Here is a 23,583-nt window from a genome sequence, read left to right as displayed (position 1 = left end):
AACATTACGTTCTACTTAACACAGATCAAAAAACAGTGAAATGGGAAGAACGTAGATTTACAGAATTCACAAAAGTAAACTGGTAAAAGAAGTCTAGTGCAATGTACGAGTAATTTACAATTATCAGTAAAAATATGTACAAAACAAAGTTACAGCAATATAAATAAGGTATACAGTCCAATGGTAAGAGCAAGGCTACAGCAATTAGAGATTTACTGGTCACTAAAGACAATTTGTCATTCTTCATTATATTCGTGAGCTAAATGTGTGCTTAGTTAAAACGGTCATCTTCATTTTCTTCATCTTCACCTGCTGTCCCCATACTGCAGGCTTGACAGGTGAAGACTGTGTGCTGCCGGCACATGCACAGAGAGCAGGTAGCACACGAAGTCTTCGTCTTTCTGTTTCCTTTTCCACACCATCAATCAATTTGTTTATCCTATCAACCTCTTCGGAATCCATTTTCACTCACAACACAAGTAAACAGTCAAAGAATTTGTGTATACGAATAGTTGCGCGTCCAGGGTTAGAACCAAATTCAACAAACGGCCGTAGTCGCCCGCGGTCGAAAGCACCGCACACTCACATAAACATCCACAGCGACTAAAGAAGAGCAATTAAGGAGCGCTACCTGGCTATAAATACCAGGGGAAGGTTGCAGTGTAGATATGGTGGAGGGAGAAATCTGTCCTGTAACAATCGTAGACAGAGTAACAAAAGAAGGATGCGTGCGGTTGAAAAGACCGCGGCACGACGTCCCAAACGTTAAGACTTGGGGATGGAAAAATACAGCAATATTTTCATTTTCAAGTCTCAGAAAAATGTGATTGTAATAAGCAGTAATAGAAAAAATTAGTGATGCAATATGTGAGGTATTTTTATATAGATTAAAATGATGAGAATGAAGTCTTCCCCACACAACACGCAACCAATCCTTCACGAAATACGCCACCATCCATCCTTTCCCCTGAACACGAATGTACACACCGGGAGGAAATTTCCCTTTAGGAAGGTTTTTCGCTTGAAAATTACATAGGAAAGAAGTTTTCGCCTGACTGCAGTAAGAACCAGCATAACTGTGCAGCAAAGCTTCTCTGCCCCAGCAGTCCTCATACTATGCAGGACGCTTCCTTTTTGGTATTATTGTGTTTCTTGGCATATCAAAGAAAATCAAAGTTTTATCTGCATTTCAGATTTGCAATAGCGGGTAATTATACTCGCGCTGCTTCCTAATTACAAATCTATGAAAGTGCAAATTTTTTCACTGTGGTCCTTTGGAAGTCGCTGGCATTGAGATATCCTTCTTCGAAGAGAAAGACTGTTCCTTTTCATGAACCGTAAAAGCCACCCTCTGCTTGCTTTATAATCAGGAATTCAAGGTTTTTCTACTTCTATAGCCTGTAACTGGAGCATCTTGTGGGACACTGAAAAGCCATCATTTCCCAACTAATTTACGTACGAAAACTTCCTTTTCAATTTCTGGATGCTTCCTGGGTTTTGGTCTCCGAAATGATAAAATAGTTTTCTTGGTACACTGTAATTATTTTTTCTGCTTTCGCCAGTAATGCATGTGTGACAGTGCTACGGAAAATTCAGGAGATGCAGTGCTATTGCAGTTATTTTTGGGAAATTCTATAACAGACAATTCAAATTGTGCATCATAACTGCTTTTCTTTCCAATCACGCCACTAACAAACACTTTGCACAACAATTCACATGTCAGAACACTGCTAAAAGCGATTACTGCACGCGTGCGGGTCACAGCTGATAACAGACACGAGTTATGGCTAACAGTCACAGGTGTATTCTGGCCCCGGGCGCTGGAATGTTCAGTAATCACTTTCTCATCTCCCTAGGACAATTTTAATGGGCTGTTTTTACAGACCACACGGCTAATATAACCTACATCTGTGCTAGTTACATAATATTAATACATGTTTGAGTCATTGGGTGTTCCAAATTAACATATAAATACTGTAAAACTGTTAATTTAAATGATAAATCATTATCGTCAGCATAATTGCATCAATTATACCGGAGATAAAATGTATAGCTTGACCCCCATGTAGTGTCTTACCCGAGCGGGGTCTGGATTTGTGAGGAATCGCATGCGAGCCCTCTATTCTGCATAACAGTCCACATGTCCACAGCAACCAAGTGGTAGGCCTAAGTCCGCTGTTACGTAATTTGGAACGAGCAATAGAACACTTGAAGTTCAAAATTCTCTGTTATGTCTTGTTCGTGATAGCAACACTAAAATAGTTTGCAGTTAATGTTCACCTGTCTGATATTATTGTTAATGCCTGAGGGAACGAATTGAAATTTTTTTCATATTGAAGTTTTACGTAGTATTCCCTGCCCGGCTACTCATTCCTGCCACCCGGCTGACAAAAATTTCTGGGGAGAACACAGAGTTCCCGATTTCTGTACATCGACATGAATCACGAAGACTATATAGAGCAAGTCCGTGATTCGCAGTTAGTGGAAACTGTAGATAAAACAAGGGAGGGGGATATGTGATATCTTTTTTCCAAATTTTTGTTCTAAAAGTCAAGGAGGGAAAATTACGCAAGTAAATACGGTACTTTCCTGCTGAATCAATCCAGGCTGGAAATAATAATAATAATAATAATAATAATAATAATAATAATGATACAGCAACCACTATTATCATTACATGGGCACCAAACCTTATGAAATACACAAGAAATATCACACAACCTTTACACTGTCGCTAGGCAGCAGCAATCAACCTCTCAGAGTAAATTATGCTAGGTGAATGTTTGAGACTAATGGAAGGAAAGATCCCTCTGCCATCTACTGGCAGAAAAGGTAATAATAACAAAGCATTCTCCTGTTTGAAGATGATTTGTAGAAAGTGGTCAATAACTATCAGGTGGGCAATAACTGTATGGTCTCCTCTATCTCCTTATATCAATTATGTACAGAAAAACCAATACACAGTGCTTTTTAAAGAAGTATTATCAACGTAATTCCTAATTTTCAATGACATCTAAAATGCCATGAAAAATGGAATTAAAAATTCAGAGGTTCCGACCTTTGAAGTGGGTTATCAGTAATCCCATTTTTAACTCGCGCACCCCCCCCCCCCAAAAAAAACATTTACAAGTCAAATTCAAAGCACCCCGTTTGCACTTTCCAGCAGCAATCTATTCCAAAGTATATCACATTACACAATAAAATTTGCTCATTACCTGTTAGTTCTGTGATAAAAAATTATTTGTAGCTTGTTTTGCACCCTGTAGTGTAGGTATTCTTGAAACATACTTTGCTGAGATGACATTTTTGTCTTCAGAACCACAAGCGATTCCAGTGTAGATGTACATAATGTAGGCCTGAATCCTGTCTGGTTTTTCCTATCACTGAAAACTCTTTCTATGGGAGAGTTACTGTGAGGTACACTTAGTACTGCAAATACAACACTACTTAAGGTCTGATGATGATTGATTGAGGTTTGTTGTTTAAAGGGGCCTAACATCGAGGTCATCGGCCCCTAATGGTACGAAATGGGACGAAATGAAATGACAACATAGAAGTCCAAAACCCTCCACTGACCTGAATTCAAAGCGTGAGGACGAAGAATGAATGCCTCACATGCACAGATGCTGGCACAAAACAATAGTATTACTGACCAAGGGACTGCTTCTATAGCACAATGCTGAATCAATTATGCTTATAGTCGAAACGGGTCCAAAATCCAGGTCATCGGCCCCTCATAATGTTATTTATCGCTAGGAAAGTAGAACCATGCTATGTGTAATGCTGCAATACTAATCAAAAGTAGCGTAGACTCGGGGTATTCCACACATTATGGTACTATTCACAGGTAGTGTAATGAGGACATATAACACAGACCTACGGTGTTTCGCACATTGCGGCTCTATTTACAGGCAACGTAAACCTATTGCGTTCACATATGTGGACTAACCACAGGGACTCTCACTGTCCCGTGGAATTCCTCACATAGTGGGAACTGAGTATAGGTAAGGCAGAATCATGGTGTCGCTCATATAAGGGTACGAATCACAGGTACTGTAGGACCCACCTCCTGATTCACACACTGTTGCTACTAATCACAAACCTACTGCGTACCTAACATAGTGGTACTATGCGCAAGTAAATACGACCCATGACGTTCCCTGCGTGATGGTACTAATTACAAGTATTCTCATGGGTCTAATTGGATCATCCCTTGGCCGCCCCTTTTAGTTGCCTCTTACAACAGGCAGGGGATACCGTGGGTGTATTCTTCCTCTGCGTCCCCCACCCACAGGGGGGTTTTGTGTTTGGTCCGAGAGAGGTATTTTATTTCCCTCAAGTCCGCCGGCAAGCCGGTTAGGAGCCCTCCCCCATCCACCACCTGGGAGTATCACCTCTCCCCCTTGCTACGCCAGCGTAGTAGGTTTGTGGACTTTATGTGTATTATGTCCACTTCCATTTTTAAGCTCTGCAATGTTGTCCCAGTTCACATCAATGTTAGATCCAGTTTCAGACCACGCTGGAAATTTATTTAGATCAATATATTCAGGGAAAGTATCTACCACACTGGTAAACTGCAAATTCCTCTTCAGTTTTTTATCATGTTCACTTTCCTTGACCGAACTTGGGAATCTTCAAACAAAATATTCAAGAGATGAATAGGAAACCTTCATTACGAGAGAGATGTCTACAAGTTCGGCATGAAGAAATTCATCATCAAGGGGAAATTTCCTGATAATGTAACTGCAAGCTGCCATATAAAACTCTCTCACAGAATTGTAATACATCTCTTCAACACAACCATTATCTTTCAAGTATGCCCTGGCTTTTGCTCCAATTATCAGGTCCTCAGTGGCTTGCTGGTATTTCCTCCTCTTGAATGCAACACTCAAAAGGGAGGTAGATTCTGACTGAATAGAACATGGGTGAACAAATGTGACCAATAAGTCAGTTAAAAGACCAATAAGTTTTCTCCTAAGAAGATGTATGGCTGGAGAATCTTTTTGCAGAAATAAATTTGAGTTAAAGACAGGAAGTGTACTCTGAAGAAAGTAGCAAAACAGTATTGTGTGGGTCTTGTATGAAAGATTTTACAGTTTCAAACAACTTGGTGCTCTCATTTTAATGGTGGGGATTGCTACAAAACGTGAGTGTCAAAGCTTCCCACTACTCAAGAACTCAATTAATAGACTGAAGAAGTGAAAGCCAATTGGTATTGACATATTTAAAAATTTTGTGAGACACTGTGCCACAAACAGCCTGATCTTTCAACATGTTTAGCCTTCTAGAACTCATATCAAGATAGTAATATAACTGAACCAAAAAGTTCTATACATTGACTGATAATTAGGCTACTGCTTTTTGTGCACAGATATGTACGAAATGACATGAACAACCCAGGACATAAACAGAAGAATGCCTGCACAAATTTGGCAACAAATTTATTTACCCCTATTATTGTGTATGCATTGTCAGATGAAAAAGAAATGCAATTTTCCCCATGGAATGGCCAAAGAAGACAATTTACTATTAATAACAGAAAATTCCCTCACCAGTGTTGTCAGTACTCTCTAACAACGACAAAAGAAAAGTTTATATTCGGCCTCTCTGAGCATTAAAGAAAGAGACAACTATAGGATAAAGTTTAACTGCATTTGAATCCGTACTACCATCAGTAACTAAAGTGAAAGGCATTATTTGTAAAAGTTCACTTATTTCCTTTTTTGTCTCAGATGCCATGTATAGAACTAAGGCAGAGATTTTCATTCTTGCACAACCATATTTCTGAGATATTTTAGTCGGGGGGGGGGGGGGCACTGATCTAAATAAATTTCCAGCATGGTCTGAAACTGATAAGGGAACATTATGCTCCAAAAGAAATTATGTGAACAGCAATTTGACATTTGTCACTGCAGTTTCATTACCTTTTATGAAGAACGATGAAACAGACTGGTTTCGTAATTTTGATTCACCGTATGTGTGATGCTTCTTGGATTTTGTGTGTCTTCTACAATCATCTCGCCCTCCATGAGCCACAGTGAAATCACACGAACACACACTGCAGAACACGTGGTTTTCACCTTAATGTGAGGCAAGTATGCATGGCCATTCGTTTGTGTATCCATCTCGATATTTCTGTAACACTGCTGTCTTCTCAGAAGAAGATGCTTTTTTTGACAATTGCTCAGCTTCATTTTACAAAACCAATTACTTCTTTTTGAATCAGCGACTAGGATAATTAAAACTGAAACGCACTAAATATACCACTCACATCTACGCACACAACAAAGAGAGAGCCGAACACACACACTGGAGAACAGCAGAGCAAGGAGTAGAGCCTACTTCACGGCTGATTTGATTCATTCTAGCTAAGGTGGAGCAGTGTATATCTATGTAGCTGGCCGTTATTTCACAACGCTCGCGGGGAAACAACAGGAAGTAACGACCCAATATGTTCAGTTGCCAACTTACAAACACTGAAACAAGGAGGGTTGGCCAGTAATCCTCGAAGGGATTGAACAAAATTTCTTTTTTTTTGGTAGAAATTAATTTTTCTGGTGATAATGTTGCTTTTTCATAATAATTTCCCCTTTGACCGCAATGTCACAATCGTGAAATAAAATTCGTAATCATTACGGACAATCCGTAATAGTTGGCACCTCTGAAAATTTTAAAAAATGTTTTCAAAAACATTTTTTTTTGGAAAACTCTTAATTATATATATATGAAATAAATTTTCGTGATATACCTACTTTTATTTAGGTAACATTCCTACAAAGTTTCGTGAAAATCCATGCATTACATAAAAATATCTCTATCTCCAGACTGTCCCCGTAAGGAGTTGCTATTCTGACCATGTAATGTAAAGGGATCTCTGCAAAAATTTCTGGGAATAGTTAAGAATGTGAGTACCAACCTGGTAGAAGGTATAAAGGGATTGAAGAAGGGAGTGGAGAATGCGAGATGAAGGTACAGTACCGCTGTTTACGTACTAAGTAACAGTGCAGCTAGAGGCTGCAAGAGGCAGCACAGGGTGTAAACGACACTGTTCCTCCCAAAAGATACCCTGCACCTTGTATCAAGTTACTTTACATCCTAATAATACACTGTAACAGATACAGTGGAACATGATACACAAAAATAACCATTTGTTCCATTTACTAGTAGGAGCACTGGTTGAAACAGAACAAAAATTTAAAAAATAGCCAATCCAATCCTCTACAGAAATATGAATAAACAAAATATTAAAACGGTAAAATGTGAATGTTTTTTTATAGCCACCATTCCTGGGAAATAACTCAATTCCAGATACAATGGTCCATTACAAATAATAATTTATTAAAAACAAAAAAATAAATTTGCACAATCCTTAAATAAAAATTTATAAAAAACAATTATGTATACCATGCAAATGACATTTTCAGCCATTATACAGTCTAGTAGAAACAGTACCTGAATCAGAAGAGACATTGCCATCTTGATTATCAGAGTTTTTATCTCTCGACACTAGTTCAAGATTCATTAATCCTTCTTCCGAACCCAAATGGGCATCAAATTCGAGAAATGTTTCCTTCAATGCCAGTTCCAATTCACCTTCCTTATACCTCTCAGATTTCTTCAGAACATGAGGGTAATGTTCTGAGGCATACGCTGCAACCTCATGGCCACCATGTCCATCATACACAGCAAATAACGATGTGTCATTATCAAAATCGACAATGCAATTGTGGGCATCCTGAAAAGAAAAGGCATATAAAACCTAAGAATAAATACAAACTGTAAACACATTTAATATTGAGCCCCTTCGTTCATGCTGTGTGGGAAGAGGAAAAAATAAATAAATCCGTACACACTAATATCTTGCAAAGCTAATAATAGGAAAGATCTGCCAAAGGAAATTTTGACTGCTATATACGGCGGGCTTGAAGACTTGCACTATTAAAAAAAATGTTTTTAAACACCTGCCGGCTGTGTCACTGACATGGCCGCAGACGTTTTTGTGTTATAACGTCAAGCAACAGCCAGCTTGTAGAGCAGAAACTCCTGCATTTATCAGCACAGGATCTACATTAGGGTTGGCAGATTGTACTTTTTTCTGTATTCTTATGTTTTTGGCCTTAAAACAAGTATCGTATATTTTCAGATGTGTTTTATGTTTTTTCTCCACAAAACTATATGTTTACTTTTGCCAAGTAGTAGACATTTAATGATGGTTAAATGTGCACTGTACACTTTAAAATATTTTTAAAAATCACTGTGTAGTACTCGGGTCTACAGTTGGCAGCACGACATACGTAACATCCAGTCTAATCATGTATTATCGCTATCTACTATCTAGTAGACTAAGCCTTGCCATGCCTCTTGTTTTTTTGTTTATGTTCCCTGGTCTTGCTGTAGCTTGTATTATTGTTATGAATAGAGCTGGGATTTCTATGTAATTACATATTTTGTTCCTTGCTATTTAGGTGCTGGGAAAAGTCATATGTTCACAAAACACTATATTAGGGTTATTACCGAATTTCATTTTACATATTTTTTTATATTTGTGGGTATTCTACATATTCTTAGTGATATTACATAAAATTACATATTTTAGCGTTTTCCTGTTTTCATATATAATAAATTGCTGAATTGAAGTTTCACACTTAATGTGGGGCTATTGTTTATTCTCTCAACAGGGGGATTAAGGTAATTATGAGTGACAGGTATTTGATAGGATGATAGGTGCAGGTAGAGACCCTTGCGAAATAGGTTATTCTAAAGATTCCAATTAGCTGCAGGAAAACTGTTACTTTACATGTGCCAGTCTTAAATCTCTCATCCCTTTTAGAGTTAACTGCTTTACAACTAGCCACTTTCATGTTGGAGTTTCCAGGAATATTTTTCTAAGCGCGTTTCTGTGACGTATTTGTTATGTACTTAGGAATTTCCAAATCTGTTGTTAGAGCTGTCTTCCTTTGAAACATCTCAATTAGGTTTTAGTTTCTTGTGAACAGCTGAAGAACATAGTTCATGAACATCAGTTTCCTCTAGTCAATATGGTACCATTAGCATCCTCGCTGGCTTCAAAGTTAAAATCATGGATTGCAGTTGATGAGTCCTTTGCAACTGATGGCAAAGTAGCGATTTGCCAAGCATGCAACAAACATATTGCATGTTCCATGAAATCCCAGCTTGAGTAAATGCACGAAGTGCTCTGCATAGAAAAACCAACAGTTAGGTCTACAAAAGAAGCAAATCCTTTTAACACAGATGCAGCCTTCACCTTCAAGTAACCCTTTTTATAAAGACTTATGCAGTGCAATGATTGCAGCCAATATTCCATGGTATCAACTTGAAGTGCCTGAATTCACATCTTTTCTGGAAAAATACTGCAAGCAACATGTTCCTAACCAATCAACACTACGCAAGAATTATCTTCAAGTCTGCTACGACGAGGTAATGCACAACATAAGACAGCATATAGGAAATTCTTTCATATGGGTTGCTGTTGATGAAACAACAGATGCTAAGGGTAGATTTATTGCAAATCTTGTGGTGGGGAAGCTAGAACCTGACAGCTCCTCAAAACCATGTTTGATCTACTGTAAAGAGCTAGACTATACAAATCACTCAACTACTGCGAGATTTGTGAATGATGGATTAAGAGCTCTGTGGCTGACTGAGATGAAAGAGGAAAAGGTATTAGTGATGCATTCTGATGCTGCAGCATATATGCTTAAGGCTGCAACTGCTTTGAAGGTGTTTTATCCCAATATGCTCCATTTTACATTCTTGGCTCATGGACTGCAATGTGTTGCTGAAGATATTAGAGCTAAGTTTCCACAAGTGAATAGATTAATTTCAGCAACAAAAATGGTTTTTCTAAAAGCTCCACAACGAGTGCTATCTTACAAACAGCAATTGCCATAGGTACCACTGCCGCCGGAAACAGTGTTAACGAGGTGGGGGACATGGATAGAAGCAGTTAAATTCTATAGTGAGCACCTAGATGCTATAAAGACTGTGGGAGATTATTTTGATCCTGAAAATGCTGTATCTATTAGTGAATCACAAACAGCCTTTAGTGACTCCAAAGTGGTTTCCTCAATCACCTACATCAGGGGCAACTTCTGCTGGCTTCCAGAAACCATCAAACGTCTAGAAACATCAGGATTGCCACTGCAAGATTCTATTGCCATCATAGAGGATGCTATTGATAAACTAAGTGCTGTACATGGGGAAACTGGTGCAAGTGTATTGAGTAAATTGCAAAAAGTGTTGAAGAGAAATCCTGGTTATTCAACATTTCACAGTGTGTGCCGAATTCTAAATGGAGATGACGTTGATCCTCCCAAGGACATTTCTCCAGCGAAAATTCCTGTCCTAAAATTTGCCCCAGTTACATCATGCGATGTTGAAAGATATATAAGAACATCCTAAGTGACAAACGCCTTTCCCTGACCCCAGAGAACATTGAAAAATACTTAATTGTTCACTGTGCTGCAAAATGTAATATAAAGCATGTTTAGTGTGTTGTAACTGACAAAATGGTAAGTTTATATTAATTATATGATATTACATATTTTGGTGCTTTTTGTTACATACTTATGTACATGTTATGCCACTTGATACTACATAAACCGGGCGAGTTGGCCGTGCGCGTAGAGGTACGCGGCTGTGAGCTTGCATCCGGGAGATAGTAGGTTCGAATCCCACTATCGGCAGCCCTGAAGATGGTTTTCCGTGGTTTCCCATTTTCACACCAGGCAAATGCTGGGGCTGTACCTTAATTAAGGCCACGGCCGCTTCCTTCCAACACCTAGGCCTTTCCTATCCCATCGTCGCCATAAGACCTATCTGTGTCGGTGCGACGTAAAGCCCCTAGCAAAAAAAAAAAAAAAAAAAAAAAGATACTACATAAAAATCCCAGCTCTAGTTATGAAGTACTTAACATGTTTTCTGATGAAAGTGTTGTTGATCTTTCTACGCCACACAAAAGACAGAAGAAAATACAGTCAGATAAAGAAGTGGGAGCAGATTTTTGTCTGAGTTCGCCTTCATCACGAAGATAAAAGTAACAGATGCATTGAAATAATGTGCAACGTGTAACGGGAAAAATAAAAATGACAGAAAGGAAAACATTTATTATGGAAGAGAAGGTTCGAATATTGGAAAAAGTTGATTTGTTCCGCAGAACACGCATTGCACTGACACGCAAGTGGATCAATGGATGATTGCAGGAGATGACCAACAAATACAAACCCAGGAACATTTTCAACCTAGACAAAACCGGACTGCTTCGCAGTGTGTTCCCAAGCAAGCCTTCAGCATTCAATGCCAGGTGAAAAAAAAAAAAACGAAAAAAAGGGGGCCTCAGCAATAGGAGCCAAATTGATGGTTCTGAAAAGCCTCCACACTTTTGCAATATGGAAATCTAAAAGGCCCTGTTGCTTCAAGCATGTGTGGTCATTACCAATCATAAAATTTGGATGACCTCAATCTTTTCTTGACAGCAAATGGCTGCAAAAATACACAGTACAAAAAAATTAGGGGAACATATTTTTGAACGTATGCCATGCTCCCTCACACCCAGGTATATTACCAACTAAACCTTCATTCTTTACCGTTTAAGTATACAAAAGAACATCGATGGATTCGCATTCATTTTCAGAACACACACTGAAATGTCTAAATAGTGTCAAAACAAAGTGATAACAGTCCTCCAAGGTGGATTTTTATAACAGAAGGAGAACCTACATGGCATGCTCCGTATAAGTTGACAGAGGTCACGTTGTGCTATCAGGTCCCATTCTTCAATGAGAGCCTGTTCGAAGTCTTGGAGAGTCTGTGGTGGAACACGACACACATGAACACTTCTATCAAGCCTATTCCATACATGCTCTATGGGATTAACGTCGGGACTCACTGCTCGCCATTCCATCTCTTGAATGTCCAGTTCTTCCAACACAGCTTTGGTGATGCACGCTATGTGAGCCCTGGCATTGTCGTGCACGAGTACGAATTCAGGGCCAACACCCTATGCAGCAACCAACAGATGCTGCAGCAGTATCTGCTCGATGTACCCCACAGCGGTAAGATTACCATGGACGAAGCCAAGATCCGCATGGCCATTCAATACTGATGCCAACCCCACACCATTACAGAACCTTGTCTGAACTGGTTGCCTTCCTGGACAACGTTTGGCATGTTCTGCTCACCACGGCATCTCCATACACGCTGACGCCCATCACACTGTGTCAGGGGAAATCTGGGCTCGTCGGTGAACAACACAGGTCTCCAGTTGACGTGGGTACGAGCAAACAGAAGGCAAGCTGTGCGATGTTGCTGCGTTAAAAGTGGCACTCAAACAGTAGGTCTGGGTCGTAAGGACACTTATCTTAACCTATTCCTTACCGTCCGGTTAGATACCATGACTCCAGTGACCCTCCTGAGGTCTTGTTGCAGTTCTCTGGCAGTTGCTGAATGACGGTCATCCTGTGGGGTTGTCCAACCCTCCTTGTGGACTGGCCTGTCTCATTGTAGCGATTCCACAAGTGTTGAATAGCTGACGGAGAGACATCCACAGCAACACGACGGAAAGTCAATTCTTCCTAGATCAAAGTGACAACCCTTGAACTTGAACCTCGTTAAGATGTCTCACGAGACGTGCTGGTCTACATATGTGCTCAAATGACAGCAATAGTCTGTGTACCTCACAACGACACTTGGACGCACTGTTATTCATTTTGTTTTGAGGGGTCACCTGACAGTTTAATTCATGGCTATGCCTCCAGATGGAGTAAACTTCAATTTGACATATCCTGAGTATCTAAAGGTCTCAAGGTGTGCTGTACAACCATTGGAACCCCATCTACCAAATTACCGTTCACATACCGGACGTTACAAAACATGTTCCCCTAATTATTTTGAACTGTGAAGGAAGATCATCATCAACCCCTGTCCTGCACATCTCATGGAAATTTATTTGAGGAATATCCAGTTAGATTCACTGCCTGGTAACTGCACAACCAAGCTGCAACGAATGGATTTAGGGCTTATACACTTCTAAGGCAGTTTATAGGAAGCATCTGGGGCAGCAAATGTTATTCCTTATGGATGCTGGAAAGGATCCATCAAAGTTTGAATCCTGGATGCATTTCATTTCATTGCAAAGTCTTGGAAAGCTCTAAAGCAGACTACCTTCTCAAATTGTTTCTCGAAAGCAGGATTTTTCAAGAATCATCCTGAATCTCAGCTGCTAGTAGAAGATGAAAAGGTGGGGTTGGCAGCTTGCTTCCTGATGTATGGAGAATGTCTCAATCAAACTGCAGAGACTTTCTTCAGATGGATGATGCTATAATAACTGCAGAGGAAATAATGTGGGGGAGTTGGCTGCAGAACAAGTAAGAGCTGAGTCTCCTACCAGTAACAATGAAGATGATCAGTGCTGTCTACCAGTGCTGAGGCAAGTGCAGCAGTGGACATTTTACATACGTAGCTGTCAACTGGAGAAGGGGTGAAAATAATTTTTATAACTCAAAAAACAAATAGAGGACATTAGAGATAAGAAGTGTAAACTGAGATCGATTCTGGACTATTCCATATGGAATAAGTGTGTTAATGTTGAAAATAAGCACAATAGCAGTAATTAGAATGTTCCATCCAGAGAAAGAAAATTTACTGCATCCTAAATAATTCTATAGCTTTTTCTAAGAAAGAAAACCAGATTAAAAGAATATATATTATACAATATTTTAACTACCTACCAGTAGCCTTCTACAGGTCAGTGGATGAGCAGAATTACAAAGGCAGTATATTATGAACAGTTAATTAACATTGGACATTTGAGGTAAGAAATATGATTAAGATTGAAATATTCAATAAATTAATAATATGCTTTTGTGTTAACATTTCCTTCCTTTTCCAGAGCATTTTAATGTAGGCATGTATAAGATGTTTCCCATAACTTACACTTTCCCCCTATTTACACCACTATTCCCAGGGCCCCTTGAAAAGTGTAAAAGAGGGATAATACTGAAAGTAGGAAACAAATTTCACTCCAACCAATCAGAATATAAATGGTGATAGAATATGAAGAAAAAATATCACTGAATCTACATCCCTATAGGTAGGCCTACTTTTATGGTTTTCAGACACACCAAGCGGCCATAATTTTGTGGTACAGAGGTTCCTTTATGTGCAATAAATCTACCAATACTAAGCTGAAATATCCGAGTACCTTCAAATGCCACCAGACTGAGCAGATGCAGAGTTGGCCGTGTTACACTCAAGTCAGCACTCTTACCATCTGAGCCTCTCAGCCCAGCAAAATATGAAGGAAAAAAAAAATTCTACACATGACAAAAGAAATAAAAAGGAAAAGCATTAAATTAAATCACTTCCCAAAATGAATGGTGTAGTCCACACACAAAGCTGTACCCAAAAATTTTTCACCCACAGTTCTTGGCAGCAGCAGTCCATCTATGAATCCAAATATGGTACATGGTCAATTAAGAAATAATACAACATGACTAGTAATTAAGGTGAAAATGAGCTTCGCATCAGGTTGGCTACTCTGACTGCTCACGAGTCTTCACAAATGCGGGAGAAAAATTTGTCTAAGTGTATTTGTGGAACTTGTCAGAAAACAATACCACGCATCTGTCTCAAAAATAATTACAGAAATACTGTGTAACTGTACAATATGAAGATGTGCAAACGTTCAAAAGAATAAAATCAGATTTGTTTGCGGCATATCCCGACACCTCATTGATTACGTAACTTTGAAGAACATTTAACACATTATGCTACTCAACTACATAATTTATTTGTAAATACTGAAATTCAGCATGTATCTGAGTTTTAGAACATAATTCTTCATTGTAACTGCCTTAGGTGTCTGCAAAAATTTCTGAACTAGATTTGTACTCAAAGCACAGGCCTTGCTAATGGGTTTTAAGGTTAAAAGTTTTACCAGAATTCTCTTTCAAGAAGCTTTTATCTGAAGTGAGATTATTTTTCCTTGTAAAAATGCTAAAAATACAGTGGAAATTTGCTATGTGGAAATGATAAAATAAAAAGCATTACGTCAGAGATTCTGCCATATTTGAGAACATTACCAGCTGATTGCATCTACCTTGCCAGTGCCCCCTGAACATCAATTCTCTCTGGCTACTTAAGAACAAGGAAAATCCTGGGATTTTCAAAATATACAGGAACACTAAATTTGCTCTCAAAATCGGGAGATAAAGTCTCTGCGATCAGGAGAGAGGGAGGAAGGAGCAAAAATAGGGAGTCTCCTGCTTAAATCAGGGGGACTTTGCATGTCTGAATATGGTATGTCCCCTAGTGTGGCCATTACTCTCCTGACTGCAAGTAAGGAGAAGAAAGGTAAATTATTGTAGGAAAAGCTCACAAATTATACTTAGAGCTTACAGCACATTCATTAATAACAGATATTTGAATATGCGTAGAGGAAAAGCAAGATTATTTAAGTGTGCTAATCCTTCAAGAAAGTGTTTCAGGAGTTGAATCTAAGCTTGTTCAGGCCTACAACTACTGCACTTGTGATGTTTGGGACATCACTGCATGTTTTTAATTATTGAACTATGTAATTAATTGATAAGATGTGTATATTTAATCACTGATAGGTCATGTTTAAATTAATATATATATATATATAGGGTTTTTATCATCCATTTCAATCATCATTTCATTTCTTTGTATCGCGGCTATAACGTATTCTGAACGAACAAATTATTGGGTAAAGTATTTCAACATCATGCATATTTATAACTTGCAGTAAATTTTCCAATAGCCGTTGTGAGGTGACCAGAGTCAGCAGGCTAATTTCAGCCCAATTCCAGGAAAAGTACGTCATCTAGGTTACGAGAGACCTTACCCTCTCTACCTCATGAAGAGACAGTTTATACATTATTAACACCCACTTTTCAAACTCCACTTCGGGACGCTTTATTTCAGCGGGAAAGTTCAGCCTATGTGAATGAACGTAATGAAGCAACGTGATGGATTCACAGCAATACATCGGAGAAGGGATGAGACCTCGAATCTTACTGGACCATGTGATATGGCTGATGGAAGGAGACTTTTGAACCGATATATACCACCGACAAGAGCTGGAGAGGACATTAGCATTCTTATTGGACATTCTGATTCTCACTCTTGGAAGAGACTCTTACTACGATTCTACATCTGCACGTCGGAGAAGATTTTAACTCAGTTCACTTCACATCTGAGTATATTCTACTCAAAAGTTACTCTCATTGGGACTTGTTATCTCAATGACGAGAGGTAGTCAACGGGAGACCGGTTTTGACTAGTTAGGGGAGGAGAGCTTTTATTATGAATTTAGCTACGCTACTGTTCTCTCCATGAACATAACCCATGGTGGTTTTGCATTTAAAATTAGGACTCATTACGACTTTATGTAAGGAGTACAGTAGGATGTGTTAAAGACAGGAAGTAGGACTGGAATCCAACAACAGATGAAGCAGCCGGCACGAGAGATCCTCATATCATCAGCTTCAAGACAACAGAGTCTACAATTGGTGAGCTAAAGGCATAAGTTACTGCAAGTCTTCGCGCAACAGTTCATTTTTAAAATTAATTTCATTCAATTTTTCTTTTGCTTCCATAAGTTCAGATTTTGTTAAAACGCCGTTACGTCACGTTTTTCATCTTAATAAATAGCTGTTTTAATTTTTATGTTCTGAAATGATTATTAATGATCCTTAAATTCCAAGTTAGTGTACTTAATGATTTGTGTTCCGTTCACCTCACCCCTGGGAGTTTTTGAGTCTCATTACGTATTATTATTATTATTATTAATTATCTACTTTTGTTTTCATGCCATAAGCTTGAAGACTGGCACCCTTGGGATACTGTTTATGGAGAAACAATGACATATCATTTATTTATTTTAATATTAAAGTGACCCGCCACGTTATAATTTTGTGATACATCTGTGGGCAAAGTGGGTACGTCACATATTGGCGCCCAACGTGGGGTTCGTAAATCATTAAGTACTGGTATAGAAGGATAAATTCAGTAGTTTGGGGGTAACTGTTGTGTATCCACAGTATATTTTTCTTGTGTGTTTGATTTTGGGGGTAACATGGCTGAGCAAGAGGAGAAAGACATTACGCTGCGTAGTGGACACGTGCTGAAGGGTAGTACTTTAAGTAATTCTAAGGAAGAGGTAGATAAATGTGTAGAGGAGGAAACTGATATTAGGAGCGAAGATAGCGAAGGGAGTAAGAGTAGGAATGACGAAGTTACGTTAGATTCAGACGATAGTACGATGGGGGGCGAGGCGGAGGTTAGCCCAAACATTGAGAGTAATAATAATCAGTTACTTGAAATGATGCAGTTAATATTAAGTAAAATAGAGGATAGTAAATCTGAAATAAAAAATGAAATGGAACAAAATAAATCTGAAATAAAAAAGGAATTGGAACAAACTAAATCAGAAATTAAAAATGAAGTAGAACAAACTAAACGAGAATTAAGTAAGGCATTGAATGAACACAAGGACGAAGCTAATAAAAGGATGGACGAACATAGCAAACAGTTACAAGAATTATTTAAGCAAAATGAAAGATTTAACAAGCAGATAGAGGAACAGAAAGAGACAACTAAGCAAAACAAAAAAGAGGTAGAAAAGAAATTTGTGGAGCAGAGGAGTGAGTTGTTGGGATTAATGGAAAAAGAAAGCAACAACACCAGAAAGGAGTTAGAGACACAGGTGACAAGTATTAATAATAAAGTTGAGATCCAAAAGGAAGAAATAAAAGAATTTAAAGATCAGGTACAAAACAAGATCGATACGGTTAAGTGTATAATAGAAGACAACACTAGGGAACAAAGAGAAAAGTTTGCGATGGTAGAAGGCAATACAGTGGAAATTAAGACGTTGAAAGAAAAACAGAACACTGTAGTGAATGAAACTGAAAGAAGAGATAGAGATGTAGAGAACCGCATAGCGATGGCAGAAGCACGCATACGACGAGAAGTAAGAAAAAGGCAAGGTAACGCTGAGAGGCAAAGTCATGGAGGGATTTACAGTAAGGAAATCGAATTATCGCAGTTCAATGGGAAACAAACTAACCCACTAGAATTTCTGAAAATAGTAGAAAAACGGTTTGGGAAACGGATTGAGGATGGGTTTATGGACTGGGAAGAGGCGATCGACATTATTGATCATGCTTTTGTGGGAGAGACGCGTTCCTGGTTTTCAGTCTATAAAAGTAACATGAAAAGTCTGAAGGAATTTAAGACGAAGTTCACAGACAAATACTGGAATGAAAACGTTCAAAGCCATGAAAGAGAAAGGGTAGTATTTGGGAAATTCAAACATAATGAATGTGTCTCTATGACTGAGTATTTTTTGTCACATGTTATGATTTGCCAGAATTTAGACGGAATCACGGCTGATTCAGATGTAGTCAGATTACTGTTATGACATTTTCCAGACAGGGTACGCGAAGCAGCGTGTATGCAAAGTATTAAAACTATTCAGGAAATGGAGCAGTTATTAGGGAGTTTTGATACGCTAGGAAACATTGGGCATAGAACAGGAAACGCACATAATTTTGTTCCTCATAGTGAACCAAGGGACAATAGGAAACAGCCAAACTCTGAGAATCGTAATCAGTTTCAGCCAAGGAATAACAGTAGGTGTGGCGCACCTGAAAATAGAACAGGAAATGCCCAACAAGTCAGAGGACAAGTTACTAACGAGCCAAGTGTAGATACACGATCGCAACCTTTAAACTAAATGCAGGCTGTAATGATGGGCCAGAATTCCAACCTTACCAGGAAGTAGTTAGGAATTGTGTTAAGAAACTATTGCCATATGACCTAGATGTTAAGGAAGATCTTATGTGTGAACCAGATAATAATTATTTAGATTCGGGTGATGAAGTGATTAATCCTGTGGTTCAATTAGAAGTTTGGGGGGCGTATGTTAACGCGTTAATTGATACTGGAAGTCAGAAATCATGTATTAGTTCAGAATGGTATGACTCTTTAGTTAAACAGGGTATTATGATAGAAGAGATGCCTGTTAAGTCTACATTAATTATTACAGCTGTTGGTAAAAAGTCGAAACAAATATGCAAGCAGGTTGCGGTGCCGATTTGTATAGAGGGTTTTATTTCAGTACAGGTATGTTTGGTTATTCTTCACCTTGTATTTGATCTCATCTTGGGATGTGACTGGCTGACTTTAAAATCGGCTCAGATTACGATGATGCTACAGTAAATCTGAAGTGGGATAATAAGTATGTCAAACTCGAACTGAGGAATGGAATTCAGAGGAAAACGAATGTTTGTGCTATGTGGAGTGTTACTGAGGTTTCTAGATATGGGGAGAAACCCAGTGAGGGGTTTAATTTATGCCAGTTGTGGTTGAAAGAGGATCAGAAGGATGCCTTATTTGAAGCTGCGAGTAACAGTAAATTAGAGGAAGTCCAGAGGGACGAATTGTTGGCAGTGTTATGTGAACACGCTGAGATTTTTTCTAAGAAACCCAGTAAAACATGTTTATGAACATTCTTTTCCAGTGCTGGATGACAGTCCTTTCAGCGGGCCACGGTATGCTATCCCACATAAATATGCCAAGGCAGTTGACGATCAGATACAAGCTATGTTAGCTGATGGGATAATTGAAGTGTCTAATAGCCAGTATGTAAAATCTTTAATCGTTGTGCCTAAGAGTGATGGAAGCGTCAGACTTTGCATTGATGGGAGAGATATGAATAGACGTATTTGTGCTGACCAGTTAAAATCACAGACTATTGAAGAGTTAATTCGGGGCTTTGAGGGTAAAAAATGGTTTTCATCTGTTGATTTAAGAAGTAGTTTTTGGCAGATTCCTTTGAGAGTAGAGGACAGGCCTCTGACAGCATTTAGTCATAAGTACAGCTTGTATCAGTTTCAGCGCGTTCCCTACGGGACGAAGACAAGTTTTGCAGCCTTAATTAGAGCATTAAATATTGCATTAGGTAATGATGCAGGTGATTTTTCGCCACGGTTTATATTGATGATCTGGTGATTGCGTCTAGGACCTTTGAAGAGCACTTGTGTCACTTAGAGAAGGTGTTTACTAAGTTAGAGCATGCTGGTTTTACTTTGAAGTTAGATAAGCGTGTTTTTGGTAGACAGGAGGTTACATTTTTGGGACACCGTGTATCTGCGATAGGGGTTACGCCTGAGAGTACAAGGATTGAGAAAATATTGAATACCAGTACACCTAGAAATATCAAGGAATTAAGGTCGTATATTGGAGTATGCAATTTCTTTAGACGCTTTGTACTAAGATTTGCCAACTTACTTGAGCCGTTTAGACTTGTTAAAAGCCGGCAGTAAGTGGAAATGGACAGAAGGTCACCACAAAGCTTTTAATGATTTAAAGGAAGGTTTCAGGCAAGCAGTTGTTCCTAAGTACCCCGTGGCAAATAAGAAGTATGTGTTACTCACTGACGCATCTCACAATGGTCTGGCTGGAGTATTATGTCAAGAGGATGACAACGGAGACTTAGGAATTGTGTCATTAGCGTCTATAGGTTTAAGTGGACCGGAGAAACGGTATTCCATTACGGAGCTTGAATTCTTAGCTATTGTGTATTCCTTAAGTAAATTTAGAATGTATGTTTTAGGTGTAAAATTTGAGATTAGGACTGATCATCATGCTCTTTCATTTATACCTACATGTAAGCTATCATCCAATAGGGTTAGTAGGTGGATACTGGCCTTACAGGAGTACGATTTTTCTGTTGTGCATATAAAAGGAAAAGACAATGTCCTTGCTGATCTGTTGTCTAGAGATCAGAAATTGTGTGATGAAGGAAGTTTCCTGAAAACACAGGAAGGCATTTTAATTTGTGCATGCCTTAGTAAGGACAATAAGCCTGCTCTAAACAGATTACGCAACCTGTTGGTGGAACAGTCTGTGGACGAAGACTGTAGGGAACCTTTGTCTGTACTTCAGGGAGGTGAGCAGGTTACTGTGACTCGCGGTAGACACGTTTTTAAATTGTTAGACGGATTTCTAGCTAGAAAATTTAGCGAACATAAATGGGCTATTTGTGTACCCAAATCGCTACGTGTGGAGTTAATTTGGTTCATCCACAGGGAATTAGGGCATTATGGTGCTAATAAGGTTCTGTTTGAAATCCAACAGAATTTTATCTGGGACAAGATGGGAAGAGAAATCAGAAAGGTTCTTGCCACTTGTGATCTATGTCAGAGAAGTAAGATACCGAACCGTTATTTAGAGGGACCTCGTCAGGCAGTAACTGCAGAAAAATCTGGTGACTTGGTGTGTATCGACCTTTTCGGTCCTATTGTAAAAGGACAATACGGCTTTCAATATATTTTTGTTTTGATAGACGCTTTTTCTAAATTGGTCAGATTATACCCTATGAGGAAAGCAACAGGAAAATCCTGTAGTCGTATAATCCAAGAGAAATATGTCCCTGAATTAGGTACTCCTCAGAGAATATTGTCAGACAGTGGACCACAGTTTACATCAAAGAAGTGGAAAGCCGTAATTAGTGAATTAGGTATTACTCAGGTCCATTCATCCATCAGAAATCCTCAAGGGAACATGTGTGAACGGGTGATGAAGGAATTAGCGCGCATGTTTAGGTCACTAGTACACGAGAGGCATTCCGCTTGGGTAGCGCAGTTATCTCTTATTGAAACACGGATCAATGCCGTACAGCACGCAAGTACTAGATTGACACCTTTGCAAGTTCATTTCGGTACTAAGCCACAAAATGAATTGGTGAGAGTATTGGGTATTACTGAGGTGCCGCAGCGTAATGCTGAATTTTATGTTAGATTGGCCAGAGAAAACCTAGTAAGAGCTGGCAACATTCGAAAGAAGCAGCAAAAACGTAAGGTATTGGATGAATTTGAGGTAGGTGACCTTGTTCTTTTGAGAGTTCCCATGTTATCTAACAGCGAAGATAAAGTCACAAAAAAGTTTTTCCTTTTATATCAAGGACCTTATCGTATACATAAGAAACTAGGACCTTGTGCTTATAAATTATCTGATGGCGATTGCATTTTAATGGTACGTACAACATCAGAAGTTTAAGTAAATATATTACGAGTCTGGTAGACTTCCCGTAGAGCTGGAATATAGGTCAGTGAGCCAGGCCACGCTTATCTCTTATATAATATACACCTGTCGCAGCGTGGAGTGACTGCTCTCTGGTAGGTGGAGTTTCCCAAGTTTTGTTTTGCTTGCTACACGATGTGTATTTGATTGACACGAGTTCATTACCAAGGTTACGTCTGTTCTTTTTATGTAATGCCATGTATGGGTTATCTGGTAACTGGATCTAATATAACGAGGATCATTAATATTGCAGTTTAAGATTTGTAAATTCCCCGTAGAGTATATGAAGTCATCATAAAGACTTGCAATAATTTTACCCTAGGGTAAAACCACATGAATGTGTTGGCGTGTGTGAAGTGATAGTCATACAGCAAGAACGTATAAACACTTGAAAGAGTAATACGCTGCATTTTGTTTGTGTAAATTCTGTACAGGTATAAATTGAATTGTCAAGTGTTGCATACACTGGATTCATGAAATCAGCAAGAGATGACGAACATTTGAGAAAGTGAGACATCAGAAACTCGCTAAGTTGTAATATTGTGTTTTAATGGAAATTTTTGAAGTGTTATATATTATTTGTTATGAAGTTGTAGGTGGAATCATCAAGTTGTAATTTTGTAAAATAGTGTTATGTTGTATACAGTAATGAATGAATGTACAGTGGTTTTAAAAACAAGTGAAACGTAAGTGGCAAAGTGTAAGTGTGAGCCCTCAACGGAAGTACTACTTGTTTCAGGCTCAGAGGGGCGAATGTGATGTTTGGGACATCACTGCATGTTTTTAATTATTGAACTATGTAATTAATTGATAAGATGTGCATATTTAATCACTGATAGGTCATGTTTAAATTAATGTGTGTGTGTATATATATAGGGTTTTTATCATCCATTTCAATCATTTCATTTCTTTGTATCGCGGCTATAACGTATTCTGAACGAACAAATTATTGGGTAAAGTATTTCAACATCATGCATATTTATAACTTGCAGTAAATTTTCCAATAGCCGTCGTGAGGTGACCAGAGTCAGCAGGCTAATTTCAGCCCAATTCCAGGAAAAGTACGTCATCTAGGTTACGAGAGACCTTACCCTCTCTACCTCATGAAGAGACAGTTTATACATTATTAACACCCACTTTTCAAACTCCACTTCGGGACGCTTTATTTCAGCGGGAAAGTTCAGCCTATGTGAATGAACGTAATGAAGCAACGTGATGGATTCACAGCAATACATCGGAGAAGGGATGAGACCTCGAATCTTACTGGACCATGTGATATGGCTGATGGAAGGAGACTTTTGAACCGATATATACCACCGACAAGAGCTGGAGAGGACATTAGCATTCTTATTGGACATTCTGATTCTCACTCTTGGAAGAGACTCTTACTACGATTCTACATCTGCACGTCGGAGAAGATTTTAACTCAGTTCACTTCACATCTGAGTATATTCT

At 38.7% G+C, this 23,583-nt stretch overlaps 1 protein-coding gene across 1 annotated transcript in view; it reads right to left on the bottom strand.

Annotated features, from left to right (window-relative positions):
* Positions 1-23,583, bottom strand: part of LOC136863196 (probable protein phosphatase CG10417) — a 209,977-nt gene that overhangs the window by 169,987 nt on the left and 16,407 nt on the right. The window contains exon 2 of the mRNA XM_067139558.2: positions 7,453-7,735. Within this exon, the coding sequence (XP_066995659.2) occupies positions 7,453-7,735 (283 nt within the window). The remainder of the gene's footprint in view (positions 1-7,452; positions 7,736-23,583) is intronic.

Source organism: Anabrus simplex, chromosome 2 (genome assembly GCF_040414725.1).
Source record: "Anabrus simplex isolate iqAnaSimp1 chromosome 2, ASM4041472v1, whole genome shotgun sequence".
NCBI classification, from domain to species: Eukaryota; Metazoa; Arthropoda; class Insecta; order Orthoptera; family Tettigoniidae; genus Anabrus; species Anabrus simplex.
This window is presented reverse-complemented; position numbering and strand designations above follow the sequence as displayed.